The 15,341-nt window shown below is 45.3% G+C and overlaps 1 protein-coding gene across 7 annotated transcripts in view; it reads right to left on the reverse strand.

Moving 5' to 3' along the window:
* Nucleotides 1–2,284: 2,284 nt before the first annotated feature.
* Nucleotides 2,285–15,341, reverse strand: part of AGBL2 (AGBL carboxypeptidase 2) — a 32,783-nt gene continuing 19,726 nt past the window's right edge. For all 7 annotated transcript variants that reach the window (XM_081154628.1, XM_081154626.1, XM_081154622.1 and 4 more), the window contains 6 exons: nt 13,798–13,928; nt 9,635–9,701; nt 7,807–7,929; nt 7,188–7,295; nt 4,581–4,679; nt 2,285–2,995 (listed from right to left, as the gene is read on the reverse strand). In XM_081154628.1, coding sequence (XP_081010754.1) covers nt 2,822–2,995; nt 4,581–4,679; nt 7,188–7,295; nt 7,807–7,929; nt 9,635–9,701; nt 13,798–13,928 — 702 coding nt within the window. In that variant the 3' untranslated portion in view covers nt 2,285–2,821. The remainder of the gene's footprint in view (nt 2,996–4,580; nt 4,680–7,187; nt 7,296–7,806; nt 7,930–9,634; nt 9,702–13,797; nt 13,929–15,341) is intronic.

The raw sequence follows: 15,341 nt of genomic DNA on the forward strand, positions 1-15,341 counted from the left end.
AGGGTAGGCTTTGTAGTTTCAAAGGCATCCTGTGTGGAACGTGCCAAGTGTCTGTGCTCTGGACACATCTCTGCTATTCTAGGTAATTAAACCAGAACTAACTAGCCTTAGAACAGCCTGGAAAACTAGAGGTGAGCAGCTCTCCTTCTGCAGAGCAGAGCCATTGGTGTGGCATTTCGGCCAGCAGCGAGGATTGGTGACAACACAGCTGAACCTGTGATCAGCGGTAGTTTCAGAGAGGCCAGGAACCAGGGCTCCAAGCTTCTTGCACTTTTAATTTCAATTTTTTTGCTTGGTAACTTGATCAACACCAGTTTATTTGTAAACATATTAAATGTGTCAATAATCAAATTGACAACACTTTATACATTTCATTGTATAGTATTAACATCATACCAGAAAACAACCCACTGTACTTAGTTTCGGTACTTTAAGATTCTTGTACTTTTTAAATGACAAATGGAAAACACACCTAGAATTGTTGTTTTCAAGGAGACTCTATGTCTATACGGAGTTCCTATATTTAATGTTCCCTCAGAAACTTCTTAAGACTTATATTTACTGTTGGCGCCTTACCTGCTTAGACTTGTTTCCCCCACTTTCAAGAGGTGGTGTCACTTCTCCGCAAACAGAAAGGGGTATGCGGTCAGCAGATGGGAACAGGACCTCAGTTATGACCACGCGGTCCAAAAACTATGGCTTCTTAAGAAAACGTGTTCACTTGAAATGCATTTGGAATCTCAAGAAATTACATGTTAGTGACTTGTGCATTTAGTTTCTAAAGAAAACACAGTGTTAAAGTACATTCATCATTTTCCCTCATGTCCTTAACCTTTGTTGAAAACTGTTGATCTTGTTCTCTAACCCGACTAAAATGCTATTTTTTCTAACTTTTCTCTGATTCCATCCTCATGGTCCACTCTTAGTGATCAGGATGCTCCAGGTTGTTTCTCCCGAAGCATGAGATTTATCATTTCCACACAGAATTAATGACCTTAGTGTGTCATTTTAAAGTTACTGGCAAGTCACCCCTCTCAGCCTTCTACCAAAAGCAAAATGAGAAGTGACAGGCACGTTGGCTTCTGGATGCTGCCACGTTAATTCCTTGTGGGGCACTTACTCCAGATCTGAGCAGAAAAACCTTTCTTTTTTCTAAAGAAAACAGCTACTTCTTTACAGGGCTGACTGTGCGCTGGGCAGGCTGGAAATGGAACCTTCGCGGCTTTTGGCGATTACTGGGTATGGAGGCTGTGGCTGGATCGCACAGGGTTCTCTCCTTTTACTCATCCCTTCAACATCGTAGCAGCCAAACCACATCTCTCAGGAAGCTCTTCGCTCTGAAGAAGCACTTAAAAAAGAATCTGATCATGCATTCTGATTTTTTTGATTCCAAAATTTTCATCATACTGGCATTTTTTGTTTTTAATTTTTATTGATTTTAGAGAGAGAGGAAGGGAGAGAGACACCGATTTGTTGCTCCACTTACTGATGCACTCGTTGGTGGATTCCTGTGTGTATCCTGACCTGGAATCAAGCCTGCAACCTTGGAGCACTGGGAGACACTCTAACCAACTGAGCTACCTGGCCAGGGCCAATACTGGAGTGCTTTTAATAAACTTTCTCCAACACCATTTGGAGCAAAAACAAGTATTTCTGAACAACTTTCAAACAAGGTTTTCCCTCAGCAGTGTGTAACTGTTTGGGGACTTGCCCATTAGATACCCTTTTAGGGACAAAAAGTGGGCTTTTGCCTGGGTACTTTCTAGATACTTAAAATGCAGATTAATAGTTTTAGGATGTGAGTAAGGTAGGAAACAGGAAAAGGCCATTTGCAGACTCCTAGGTAAAGAGTGAGGGCAGATAGCATTCCCTCTAAAGAGACTCATAGTGCGAGCAGTGGGTGGGGCAGGTGGGCAGTATATGGGGGCTCTGTACTAGCTGCCCAATTACCTGTAAACCTACAACTGTTCTCCAAGTGAACTCTAGTTAAAAAAAGAACAAAAACACAGACACTGGGCTTGTAATAAATCACGCTGCCATGTGGTTCTAATCACTGGTCCCCCGGGGTGTGGTGGTGGCTGAGTTTGGACGTGACAGTGAAGAGGAAGCTTCTAACCCAATGGGACAGAAAGACGGTAAAGTCAAATGGCAGCTGGCAGGACCCGGAGTTCAAGCCCCTTCTTGAACAGGATGCTAGCCCACTGGCACGACAGGCTGTAGACAGTGGACGGTGCTTGTGAGGGATGTTAAAGATTATGCAGTTAACCAATCAATGGAAACAACTGGTTAGAGAGAAAGAATTTTAATCCATGGGCTTTTAAACTCACATAACCGTGTTGAACATAATATATGCAACATTATTTCCGGGTACTAAACGTGGGAACACCTCATCCTGAGATGCCTGAGACACCAGTCTGACTGACCCCGCAGCAGGAGGAAGCAACACAGGCTTTAACACAGCACAGTGCAGGATCTGCTTACAGCGCAGTTTGATCCCTTACAATTGATTCGCTCATCATTTTAGACAGACTATCTACTGGTGAAAATGAGGTGTATCTGGGCTGTAGTTCCAAGAGCACACGCTTCAACTTCTGATAAAGGAAGCTTTTCTATACTTCATAATAAAGTTTCATTTTATGAAAAATAATTTAATTCGCGAGGTGTGCATCCTGAAGGAACGCACAGTGCAAGGTCAGCACATACGAACACACAGCACAGCACACCTCCAACGAGCACAGTTCCCACCCACACAACTCCCTCATTACAAACGTCTCACCCAAAACATGCCAGGGACGCAGGCGCGTGGCGCGGCCCAGGCGCCCTACGGGTACGTGTAGATGTGCAAGGATGGGTACGCCGCCATGCTGGCACGGCTTCTCTTTGTGGCAAGAAAGCTGCTCCTGCGCCAGTCTGGCTTCGCTTCTGGAGCTGGCTCTTGGCTGGTGTTTGTGCTTCTCTTTGGAGAGCATGATACTGTAAATCCTGGCTTTTCTCTCTGTGCAAACAAGATATAAAAGTTGAGCTCACTTTATGTTGCAATTTCTAAAGTTAGAATGAGGATTCAGGTTGTCTTACAAGGACTCAGTGAGGAGCAGCTGTCGCAGGGCAGAGGTGAGTCAAGCATTCGCCCTCGCCCCTCAGAGCGCCAGCCGCCCACGGGCAGTATTTTAACTGCTCCAAGAGGTTCAGGAACTGCATTTTATCAGCTGTCTGGAAGTTACATGCCTACGTCTGTTAGAGAAATATTATGGTAGGCACTTTAGGAAAATGAAGGAGAGGTACGCGTTTGGCTGGCACTCCCCCAGTGCACTGGGTTTCACTGGGTCCTGGTTCCACGCTATGGCTCACCCAGCACGTTTCAGTCGTGTGATGTGGTGTTAGCCACCCAGACTTCTGGTAACGAATGCTGAGCGAGGAGAAAGGACAAGCCCGTCACTGATGGGTCTGTCAGGGCAGGAACTCTCTTTGATTTTACTCTCTCTGCACCTCTTTCCCTTGCCCTTCAGTTTCTGTTGTACCCGGTGGTCGGACTATCCTGCCACCCCTTGCAGAGGGTCACTGCCTTAAGGGAGGGATCACGTCTCACTGTCCTCAGAGGGCCCCACACCCAGCAGGCTCTCCACTGGATACCGCTGGGTTAATGAGCACATCAGCCTGACAGTTCTCAAGCAACAGATTTGAGAAGACAGCAGGGACTTCACCTTCAGAGAACTGCATCTATACCTAGTATACCTGCGTAACCCAGTGTTTTTTTAAAATATATCTTTATTGACTTCAGAGAGAGGAAGGGAGAGGGAGAGAGAGAAATAGAAACATCGATGATGAGAAAGTTATTGATCGGCGACCTCCTGCACACCCCTGACTGGGAATCGAGCCTGAAACTGGGCATGTGCCTTGACCAGGAATTGAACTGCAATCGCCTGGATCCTAGGTCGATGCTCAACCGCTGAGCCACGCCAGCCGGGCTAACCCAGTGGTTTTCAGTGTCTCCTCGAACACATGCCAGTGCCCCCCAGTGCTGTGTGTCCACCCCTCTTCCTCCCTGTCAGGAGAGAACATGCATGTGCCAATGGGCAAGAGCGCGTCGCAGGGATAAATATGAACTCACTCTTCTAAGAAAGCCAACCACTCACAAACCTCGGTGTTGAAGGGTCCCTGTGACATGGCCCGTGGGGCACACTTCGCGGCTGGTGGCGTCCCCTGCTTGTGAATCACCCCTCGGGGTGCAAGCGGCTGCGCTCTCTGCTCCCACTGTTTGACCTGAGGTGCTGCCATGAAGTTACAGAGTAACAGCTGCCTAACAAACGTTCGTTGAAATAAAACTAAATTCTCCACGGCCAGCTGCTGGTGCCAGGGGTGGGGTGGGGTGGGGGGCTGCCTGCGTCCTTCAGTACCTGTGGGCTGGCCTCAGGGTGGTCAGGCGGTTTGTCGCCGGAGGGTGCAAATTCCCTCCGCTGCTCACCTGAGCAGAACAAACCTGAGAAGGCGGACCTGTGTGGGTAGTGGCTCACCACCCTCCAAATCGCGTAACACATTTCCGAACCCAATAAAGCACGCCACCGGCACGGGTCGCAGCATACCGGGGGCGCCTGCGCTGGCTCTTTAGTCCCAGGCAGAATCAAGGCGCGTGCTTTGGACGGGTCCAGGGAGCTGTCTTCGTCTCTTCCATTTAACTGTGACTAAAACAAATGGACATTCTCATTAAAATGTCTACTTGGACAAATGTGCTATGCAGAAAGTACATTACCTGAGTGTTTTTAATGCATGCATGTTGATTCATTATGATGCTCTAACGCTGAAAGAGAGGCAGGACAAACAGACAAAAATTCAGTGAAAAGAGGGAAACTAATGCTTACCGAACGCCTCGCACACGCCAGGCCCTTTACACGGGCTCACACCTCATCTTCTCAACCATCCTCATCACACAGTATTTTAGATGAAGAAACGGAGTCCCAGAGTGGTTAAGTATCGCACAGAAAATTACGTAGTGGGGGTGACATGTGAACTCAAAACAGACTTCAGAGGCCGTATCTTTGTCACTATTACACTAGGCCCCAGATGTCCCTCAATACTGAGTAGAGACGGTTGTGCCTGGGAAGGCTCCCCAGTGAAACGCAGGGGGCGCCAAGTTACCTTGCTGTCATTCACAGGGCAGCACTCCACCTGAGGAGGGCCAATTTTACACCCTGTCCACTAAGAATTAGCTACTGTTGTACCAAAACATTTTATTTTTTTAAAAATAATTTTATTGATTTCAGCGAGAGGAAGGGGGAGAGAGACAGGAACATCAATGATGAGAGAGTCACCGATCTGCTGCCTCCTGCACTCCCCCTCACCAGGGATTGAGCTGCAACCTGGGCATGTGCCCTGACAAGGAATCGAACCGTGACCTCCTGGTTCATGAGTTGATGCTCAAAGGCTGAGCCATGCTGGCCGGGCCCAAACTTATTTTTATACATAAAAGAATCAAAGATTTTATGGCCACAAAACTCCAGAGGACTGAAAGTTGGCTAGGCACCTCTGTGTTCCCTGCATCCTATTCTGTTACATCACTTGCTGTTTACTTATCCAAATCCCAGCCCAGACTCCAAGGTCCCTGAGGAAGGGACAGGGTCTGGTTCAATGTCAAATTCCCAACATTCAGCAGGGGACTTGGCCCATAGTAGTCACAAAACACAATTTGTTGAATAAATGGATGGGTGGATGGTAAAGCAGCCTGTTCTATGTTCTGGGTACAAAGTCACAAATCACCAATATTTGATGTCAGACATCAGTGGTGTCTAATCCAAAGCAGAGCCAATCTCTCCACCAATTTTAATGTTCCCCTGCTCCCAGTGGCACTGACAGGTAAGGGTGACCCAGAGGGTTACTGTGCTCTTCGCCCTGTGGGAGAGACATACTGACTAGAAAAATCAGAGAACCTGTGTGACAGAGAGTCAAGGATGGAACAGATATAGAGACCTGACATAAACTCATGCATATATGGCCATTTAATTTCCAAAAAAGGAGCCAAGAATATACAAGGGGGCAAAATAGTTTCTTCAATAAATGGTGTTGGAAAAACTAGGTATCCACATGTGAAAGAATGAAATTGTACCCCTATCTTGTACCATACACAAAAGTCAATTCAAAATGGATTAAAAACCTAAATTAAAAACCTGAAACTGGCTCGGCTGGGTGTGGCTCAGCGGTTGAGCATCAGCCTAGGATCCAGGAGATCACGGCTTGATTCCTGGTCAGGGCACATGCCTGGGTTGTGGGCTCAGTCCCCAGTTGGGGGCATGCAGGAGGCAGCCAATCAATGACTCTGTCATCATTGATGTTTCTATCTCTTTCTCTCTTCCTTTCCCTTTCCCTTCCTCAATCTGAGGTCAATAAAGATATATTAAAAAAAAAAAGGTCTCATAAAAATAGTTCTTTAAAAAACAAAAACAAAAACAAAACCTGAAACTGTAAAACTCCTAGAAGAAAACATAGGAAGTAGGCTCCTTGACATAGGTCTTGGCAATGATTTTTTTGGATTTGACACCAAAAGCAAAGACAACAAAAGAAAAAAATAAATAAGTGAGACTACATCAACTAAAAAGCTTCTGCACAGCAAAGAAAATCATCAACACAATGAAAAGGCAACCTACCGAATTGGAGAAAATATTTGCAAACGATATGTTATTTAGCCATAAAAAAGAAGGAAATTCTGCCATTTGTGACAACATAGATGAACTTGGAGGATGTTATGCTAAGTGAAATAAGCCAGACAGAGGAAGACAAATATTACATGGTATCACTTAAATGTGGAACCTAAGAAAGTCAAACTCATAGAAACAGAGAGTAGATGGTGGCTGCCGGGGGGCTGGAAGGTGGGGCAAATAGGGAGAGGATGGTAAAAGGGTACAAACTTTCAGTTGTCAGATAAGGTCCAAGGATCTGATGTAAAACATGGTGACTATAGTTAATAATACTGTATTGTGTAATTAAAATTTGCTAAGAGTAGAACTGAACATGTTCTCACCAAAAGAAAAAAAAAGGTAAATATGTGAGGTGCTGGATGTGTTAACTCAATGGTGGGAATCCTTTCACAATGAAGACACATATGAAATCACCACATTGTGCACTTTAAAAACATTACAAAAAAGTTTTAATAAACTTCCCATGAGTGAGTTAAAAAAAAAGTCAAGCAAAAATATTACCTCATTCATCCTTGGTCTTTCATTTCTTATTGCTGAAGAACTGGTGTTCTCTGAACTTTTTAAAAAGGTAGGCTGCTTTTGCAGCGTAGAAGCAAATCCTGCCCTTTTCTAGAAGGATTGAGTGCAAAGAGAATGTTTTTCAAATGACCCATTGCAATGAATCTATTCATAATTGACCCAGTTCACCCAACAGTAAAACTCCGGCTTCTGAAAGCGTTTCAACGCTAGAAAGCAGAGGTCATGACGTGGGTGCAGCAGCTCAGAGAGAGTCGAGGAAGGAGCCATCCAGGTGTCTCTCGCCTGGACCCGGCCTGACCCCTCAGCACCCAGCAACCCTGGACTAGCTCCAGCCACTCTTTTTCCAGCCTTTTCCACCACTCCCCTCTGGAAACCCAGACTTGGTCAATACCCAGACTTGTTCCAAAACATGGCAGAGGATCCGAGGGCCATGGCTGAACGCTGCTCAGAGGTGTCCAGAGGACCATGAAAGAGCTCTGAACTCAAGTCGGAAAGCTTCCCCCTCCCTCCCCCTTCTGGTTTACGGTAACCGGCAGCCCCGTCCTGCCACCCATGGGATACTCTAACCAGACAGCGGAAACAGGCAGCAGAGCTTCCTTACCAGGGCATCTTCTGTTGACTTCAACTCCCGCATCAAATTATTTTTCTGATACTGTTCATTTCGCTGTTTCCTCGTCTGAAGTGGCTTTTTTTTCTTCTTACACATCTTCTTCTTATGATTCAACTATTCCAGAAAGTACATAGACACGCGTCACTGAGGATTCCAGAGGACTCTCTTCACACAACCCTCAAGACACAATGGCCAGCCCAGTGTGCGGCCCTCAGTGTTAAACTGTTGCTGGTTTGAAGAACAAACAGTTCAGTTTCCTCCTTACCAGAGGCTGCTCCCCACTTAACACCTCCAAATCCCACTATCACACACATACGGCTGAAGGGGCTCCTATACCAATGACCAAATATCTGTGATTTATAATTTGAAACCAGGTTACTTATGGCAATAATGTCAGGTACAGACAATACTGATTATTCAATGTGTGGTTAAAAGATTCTGTTTGGTTGTTACTACAAGGTAGTTTTAATAATTAAGCAAATGAAGCTCAGGACTAGTTTTCTAGGCACCTGTGGTGCGGTGAAGCTTAATCTGATATTGCTGTAAATCCAGTTGAAGAAACTGTAGGGTCCAGTCTAATTTGGCTGGCTCCTCCTGTCAGCGTTAATCTCACCCTATGATGGAGATATGTCTTAATGCAATTAGGAAATCATGTGCATAATAAACAACAAGGAATATTTTGTTGTTTCTAAATATCATCTTATATGTCACCTATGTAAGAAAAAGTCTGTGAACAGATGGGCAAAAAGGTTACTTAATATATGCGAGTATAAAAAACTAAGTCTACGTGAATAAAGAAATGCTTTTTAGCCCTGGCCGGGAAGCACAGCAGGTTGGAGCACCATCCTGACCGCTAACACTGAGGGTTTCATTCCCGGTCAGGGCGCATACAAGAATCAACCAATGAATGAATAAATGAGTGGAACAATAAGTTGATGTTTCTCTCTCTCTCTCAAATTAATAAATAAAAATTAAAAAAAAAGAAAAACTTAAGGGTCATTTTGTTTTTAATCCTTACCTGAGGATATTTTTTCCATTGCTTTTCAGAAAGAGCGGAAAGGAGAGAGAAACATCGATGTGAGAGAGACACATCGACTGGCTGCCTCCCGCACTCACCCTGACTGGGGTCGGGGATAGAGCCTGCAACTGAGGTGTGTGCCCTTGACCAGAATCAAACCTAGGACCCTTCAGTCCTCAGGCCAATGCTCCAACCACTGAGCAAAACCAGCTAGGGCTATGGGCCATTGTTTTAATAAAAGAACTATAAACAACTTTAAATTTTCAATTACAGTTTACATTTGATATTATTTTGTATTAGTTTCAGGTGTACAGCATAGTGGTTAGACAACCATATACTTTACAAAGTGGTCCCCTGATATTTCCAATACCTACCTGGCGCCATCCATAGTTATTATAGTATTATTGACTATATTTCCTATGCTGTACTTTACTATTTGTAATTACCAATTTGTACTTCTTAAGGCCTTTACCTTTTTTACCCAGTTCTCTAAAGCTCCTCCCCTCTGACAACCAAGTATGGGTCATTTTAAACAACCTCTACCTCTTAACGTGGTTTTCACTTTTAGTTAAACTTTCCCCCCCACTTTTAGTTAACTTGGGAATAAATATAGAGTCCTCATATAGCCCCCCGCCTGATTTTTAAAATGAAAGTCGTAAGGACAAAGTGAAAGACTCCATAACCAGTTAGGACACTATTGCTATGTTTTCTGCAGGTCTTACAAGAGTTGGAATATTCCACCAAGTTATCCAGTAGTGTCATGCTTTTTTAAGGCCTGGGCATAAGAGTATCTAATCTTACCTCATCTGCTATGTTCAGGAGGTGAACAGGGAGGCCGTCTGAGAGGGAACTGTCAGAACCACTGGTGCTGTTTTCCAAAGGAGAGAAGAAAGGAAAATACCTGATATTAACATCTGGAAGTATACCATTTACCAGACCAGCCATATGGGGTTAGGATACCTACTCAGCTATATTTGCCCATACTTTGTTTCAGTTACTAAGAATTATTATTATTTTAAAAAAATATATCTTTATTGATTTCAGAGAGAGGATGGGAGAGGCAGAGAGAGATAGAAACATCAATGATGAGCGAGTCATTGATCGGCTGCCTCCTGCATGCCCCTGACTGGGGATGGAGCCCACACCCTGGGCATGTGCCCTGACTGGGAATCGAACTGTGATTTCCTCTGAGCCATGCCCGGCTGGGCAAATTACTAAGAATTATTGATGAGCATATTCATTCATTCACTCTGCATGCCTACTGCATGCCAGGTAATGCATCAGGCACAGGACACAGAGATGGACATGGCAGAGCCCCTGTCCCAAGGAGTTTGCAATCTGTGTGGCAAAATAAAAATACCAACCAGCCAGATGGACAGAGCTGCCCTTGGCGGCAACCACGAGAGGCTGAAGGATTCTTAACATGCAGCCCCAGAAAATGCCAGGGGACTGTGATTAGTTTGAAAGCAGGGGCTCTGTCTCATTCATTCCTGTCTGTCCAATACCAGTTCAAACAGTCATGATCCTACCAGATACTCTTTAAAAATGCATTCAACATATAAATAAATATATTTACTACAAAGAATCTATAGGTCAGAGACTAGAAATATTACTTTCATCACCCCAATTCTCGCTTCAAACTTTTGGATGCATGTCTAGACTGATCTAAAATCTTCCCAAAGCCCGGCCGGGCGTGGCTCAGTGGTTGAGCATTTACCTAGGATCCAGGTGATCGGGGTTCGATTCCTGGTCAGGGCACATGCCTGGGTTGCCGGTTTGATCCCCCAGTTGGGGGCGTGCAGGAGGCAGCCGATCAATGACTCTCTCATCATTGATGTTTCTATCTCTCTCTCTCCCTCTCCTTTCCTCTCTCTGAAATCAATAAAGATATATTTAAAAAATAACAAAAATAAAATAAAATCTTCCCCACAAATGGCCCAGCCCCCTTTCTTCAAGGGCTGGGGTGAAGGAGGCCTCAGATAACTGGCCCTTCTTCCTTCACCGTGTGTTACATTACATCTTCCCCTTGCCCAGTCTGTGGAGGCCAGAACGAGAGCTGTGCTCCATGACATGAGCTCCATACAGAAAAACGTCTTAGGCGCAAAACTCAAATCTGGGAAAAGACAGCATTTCAAACCATTCTTTGGCTCAGGCTTTCGTCCTGTTCATGCGCCCTCCCTCCTGCCAGGCACAAAGAGGAGCCCCGCAGGAGACTGCGGCAAGAAAGCCTCCTCTTCTCTGATCTAGCTCCCAATTCCCTGCTCCCACAGGGCTCTTCCAGCCTGAGCAGCAGCCTTCGAGGCCACTGATAATAGTCTCTGAAGTCCCTTTCAGGGATAACAGAAAGCTAACAAATGGGATAAAAGCATTAGGTACAGTATGGCCCAGGAATGTAGAAAACACAGAGCAAACTCCAACTGAGCTCATACTCAGTCTGCTTCTCCGTGAGATGCTGAGAATGGAAAGGGGGCGCCTGTGGGGGCTCCTGACTGGCAAACTGGTTTCGGTAATTCCTAACTGAATCCGTGGGGGTTTCCCAGCTGAGCCAGCTAGAATGCAGCCTGGCTGTTTTGAGCGGACTCCCTTGGGATCTTTTATATGAGTTGATACACAGGGGACATTTAGTTTTTGAGGGTGAAGGTGAAGAGGGTTGGCACACTGGTCCTGGGGTTAGGCAAAGGATTCTGGGAGAGTGGGAGAGGAGACACGGTGAACGGGGCCCTCCATCTGGCCTGATGGTCTGGTTTAAGGTTGCTAAGGAGACATCTGGGAGACTCAGCCAGCAGAACGGCTTTAGGGCCCAGATGGGAATGTGCCACATAGTGTGGGAGAGCCATCTGCTTCCCACTGTCCACCATAGGCCACAGTGCAGCCCCTGGCAGAAGACCTCCAAGCCCAGCCCGGGAGCCCTCTGAGGGCAGCTGTCTCAGGCTTGAGGCACTTTGGCTGGTAACCTGGAGTAGAAGGTGTTCTTGCGCACACATGAGATACCCGCCCACCTGGGGGCTTCCTAAATAGCTGTGGAGACTTTGAAGGTGGGGCTGAGATCCTACATACTAAATTAATTCAACAAATAGTACTGAGCTCTCCCTATGTGCCAAGTACTGTTGTAGATGCATGAGATATAGAGGTGAACAAAATAAAGATCTCTGGCCTTGTGGAACCTACATCCTAGTAGGGGAAGGTAATAAATAATAGATACAACAGAGTTGTAAATGATACAGAATGACAGAGGTGATAAAATGCTATGGAAAAATCAGAGCACCAACGAGGATGGGGAATGGCAGGAGGGCGAAGGCAGGGGAGCAAGTTGCAGTGTCAGAGTGATGAAGGCAGGCCACACTGAAGCAAACACGTGAAGGGGGTGAAAGAGTTGGCCATGTGGGCATCTGGGGGAAGAGTATCCAGGCAGCTGGAACTGCCAGTGCAAAGGCCCTGAGGCAGAAGAGGGCCTAGCAACTCTGAGGGAGAGTGAGGAGGCCAGTGGGCTATAGCAGTGGTGAGAGGGTGAGCACAGAGATCACAGAGGTTTCAGGTGGCTAGATCCTGAAGCCTTGTAGGCCATTCAGTGAAGGCCTCTGGGCTTTTTGTCTGAGTGAACTGGGGGAGCCATTAAGGTGTTTTAAACAGAGGAATGACATGATCTGATACATGTTTTAAAAATAATCACTCTCGTCCTGACCAGGTAGCTCAGTTGGTTAGAGCATTGTCCTGATACGCCAAGGTTGTGGGTTCGACCCCCAGTCAGGGCATACACAAGAATCAACCAATGAATGCATAAATGAGTGGAACAACAAATTGATGTTTCTCTCTCTTGCTCTCTTCCTGTCTCTCTTTAAAATCAATTTAAAAAGAAGTGATACCAGCTCAGACTTGGACTTCTTTACTTTATCTGCACTTACTCTGTTGGGATCTCATCCAGTCTTAAGGTTTAAATATCTATCCAGCCTGGCTGGTGTGGCTCAGCAGTTGAACACTGACTGATAATCTAGGAGGTCACAGTTGAATTTCTGGTCAGGGCACATGCCTGGATTTCAGGCTCGATCCCCAGCGGGGGTGGCGGGGGGGAACACAGGCGTGCAGGAGGCAGCTGATCAATGACTCTCATCACTGATGTTTCTCTATCTCTCTCTCCCTCTCTCTAAAATCAATAAAAATATTTAAAAAATCTATCTAATGATGGCTCTATTAGACTTCACTGAATTCCAGACTCATATAGCCAAGTGCCTATTGAATGTCTCCATTTAGATGTCTAACAGACACCTCAAACTGAACAAGCCCAAGACTAGATTCCTGGTCTTCACCCCCCATCTCCTGACCTTCTCCCGTCCCTTGACCTTCCCCATCTGTTACAGGCAACTCCACCCAGACCACTATGGAGTCATTCTCTCTTTCTCTTGTGCCCCATATGCAATACAGAAGCAAATCCTAATATTTGAAACTTCAAAATATATTTCAAATCCAATCCAACTGATTCACACACCACCAACCACTACTGCTCTGGTCTAAGCCACCATCACCTTCCACTTGATCACTGCAGGAGCCTCCTAAAGAATGTCTCTGCTTAGGCATCTCCTCTTTACAATCTGTTTTCCACAAAGTAGCCAGAGGACTCCTGCTGACACTAAAACCCAGTCAGATCATGACACTTATCACTTAAAATCTTCCAAGGTTTTCTGTCCCGCTTGGAATAAAACACAAAAGCTTCTACAATCGCCTACAAGGCCCTATCCCAACTGCCTGTCCATCTCCCCAACCTTTTCTAGAGCCTAGTAAAAAGGGTGTCAAACAGCAGGCCCTCAATACATAGTTGTCAAAGGAATGCAGTGTATTCGGTGTGCCATGATTTACTCAATATTTTGCACCTAAGGTTCAAAACCAACAAAACAACAGAGCAAACAAAACAATTGAAAAAAGTAAAAAATAAAACTTCTCTGGTTTTTCTTTGAAATGAAGCTTGTTACCTGGATTCAATGTCAGACAAAGAGATGTCATCCCAACTTCCTTCTAAATCCATATCTTGTCCAAGTTCATGGAATTTCTTATAGATTTCCTGTTGTAAGAGCTCTTTAAGCTCTGCTAGACACTGCATGAACTGTGGAAGTGAAAACAAAACTACTTCTGATTATTCATTTATTTATTCATCAAAGAATAAGTATATGCTAAAAGGCACTTTATTGTGGGTGACATAAAGGTGAGTAAGCTGTGCCTGTCTGGATGGCTTAGGTGGTTGGAGAGTCATCCCGTACACCAAGAGGTTTCGGGTTCGATTCCCAGTAGCGGGGTGCAGGAGGCAGCCCATCAATGGTTCTCTCTCATCTCTTTCTCTCTCCCTCTCCTTCCCTTCTTTCTCTCTAAAAATCAATAAAAACATATCCTCGAGTGAGGACTACAAAAATTAAAAAAGAAAAGATGAGTAAGCTGTAAAGTCTGCTACTAAGGACGTGTTAACAGATAGCTACACGAGCTGCGAGAATGCAAAGAAGTGTTACTACGCAGCCGTAGAAAAGAAGGAGCTCTTACCCTTTGGGACAGCACAGGTGGACCTGGAGAGCATTATGCTAAGTGAAATAAGCCAGTCAGAGAAAGGCAAGTACCATATGATCTTATTTATATGTGAAATCTAATGAACAAAATAAACCGACGAACAAAATAGAAAGAGGCTTGGATGCATGGAAAAGACTGGCAGCTGTCAGAAGGGAGGGGCAGAGGGCAGACAGGATGAAAGAAGGTGAACAGCCAAAGGAAACATCTGCACAGCCCACGGACACAGACGACAGTGTGCTGAGGGCCAGGGTGGGTGGTTCTGAGTGGAGGTGGGCAAAGGGCGGGGAAAGGGGACATCTGGAATAATGTCAACAATAAAAATAAAATAGTTTTTTTAAAAAAAGAATTGTTTTGGGGCAGAACACCAACGAGTACTGCTTTAGCCACTTTTCCCTGGCTATAGCCAATAATAAAGTTCTTAAACAATGCCAAGGTCTGATTTATTTTATTTCTGAGTAGCAAGGAAGAAAAAGTTAGAATGGGGTTGTTCAGATTTTGGCCTGTGGCAAATATGATTTAATGGGCCATGTTGTGGTCAAATTCTCCTTTAAATATTTTTTGTTAAACGGTTGCATCCAGAGTGGTGCATATCATGTGTTCCCAGGGCCGGCGTTTCAGAGGGGGTCTGAGAGAGGAGTTAGGGACCATGAGTACAGATTCCTTTCTAAGAAGTTGAGTGATGAAGGGAAACGGTACTAACCTGCCAAGGAAACAAGGCCAAAGGATTTAGGATAGAAGCAGCCTGAGAACATTCGCAGCTGAGGGGAAGAAGAAAGGGGAAACTGAGGCTACAATAAAGAGGGGAGGTTACTATGCATGGAGGGCCTCAGGGAGGCCGGAGGGGAGGTTAGCAAGTGTACAAAGGGCAGGGTTATTTTGGAGAAAAGAAAGGACAGCTAATTTTCTGAAATAGGAGAAAGGGAAGCAAGAATGGTGGCTGCCATGTGTGTGCCTGGGCATG

This window comes from Miniopterus schreibersii (genome assembly GCF_964146895.1).
Source record: "Miniopterus schreibersii genome assembly, chromosome: 12".
NCBI lineage: Eukaryota > Metazoa > Chordata > Mammalia > Chiroptera > Miniopteridae > Miniopterus > Miniopterus schreibersii.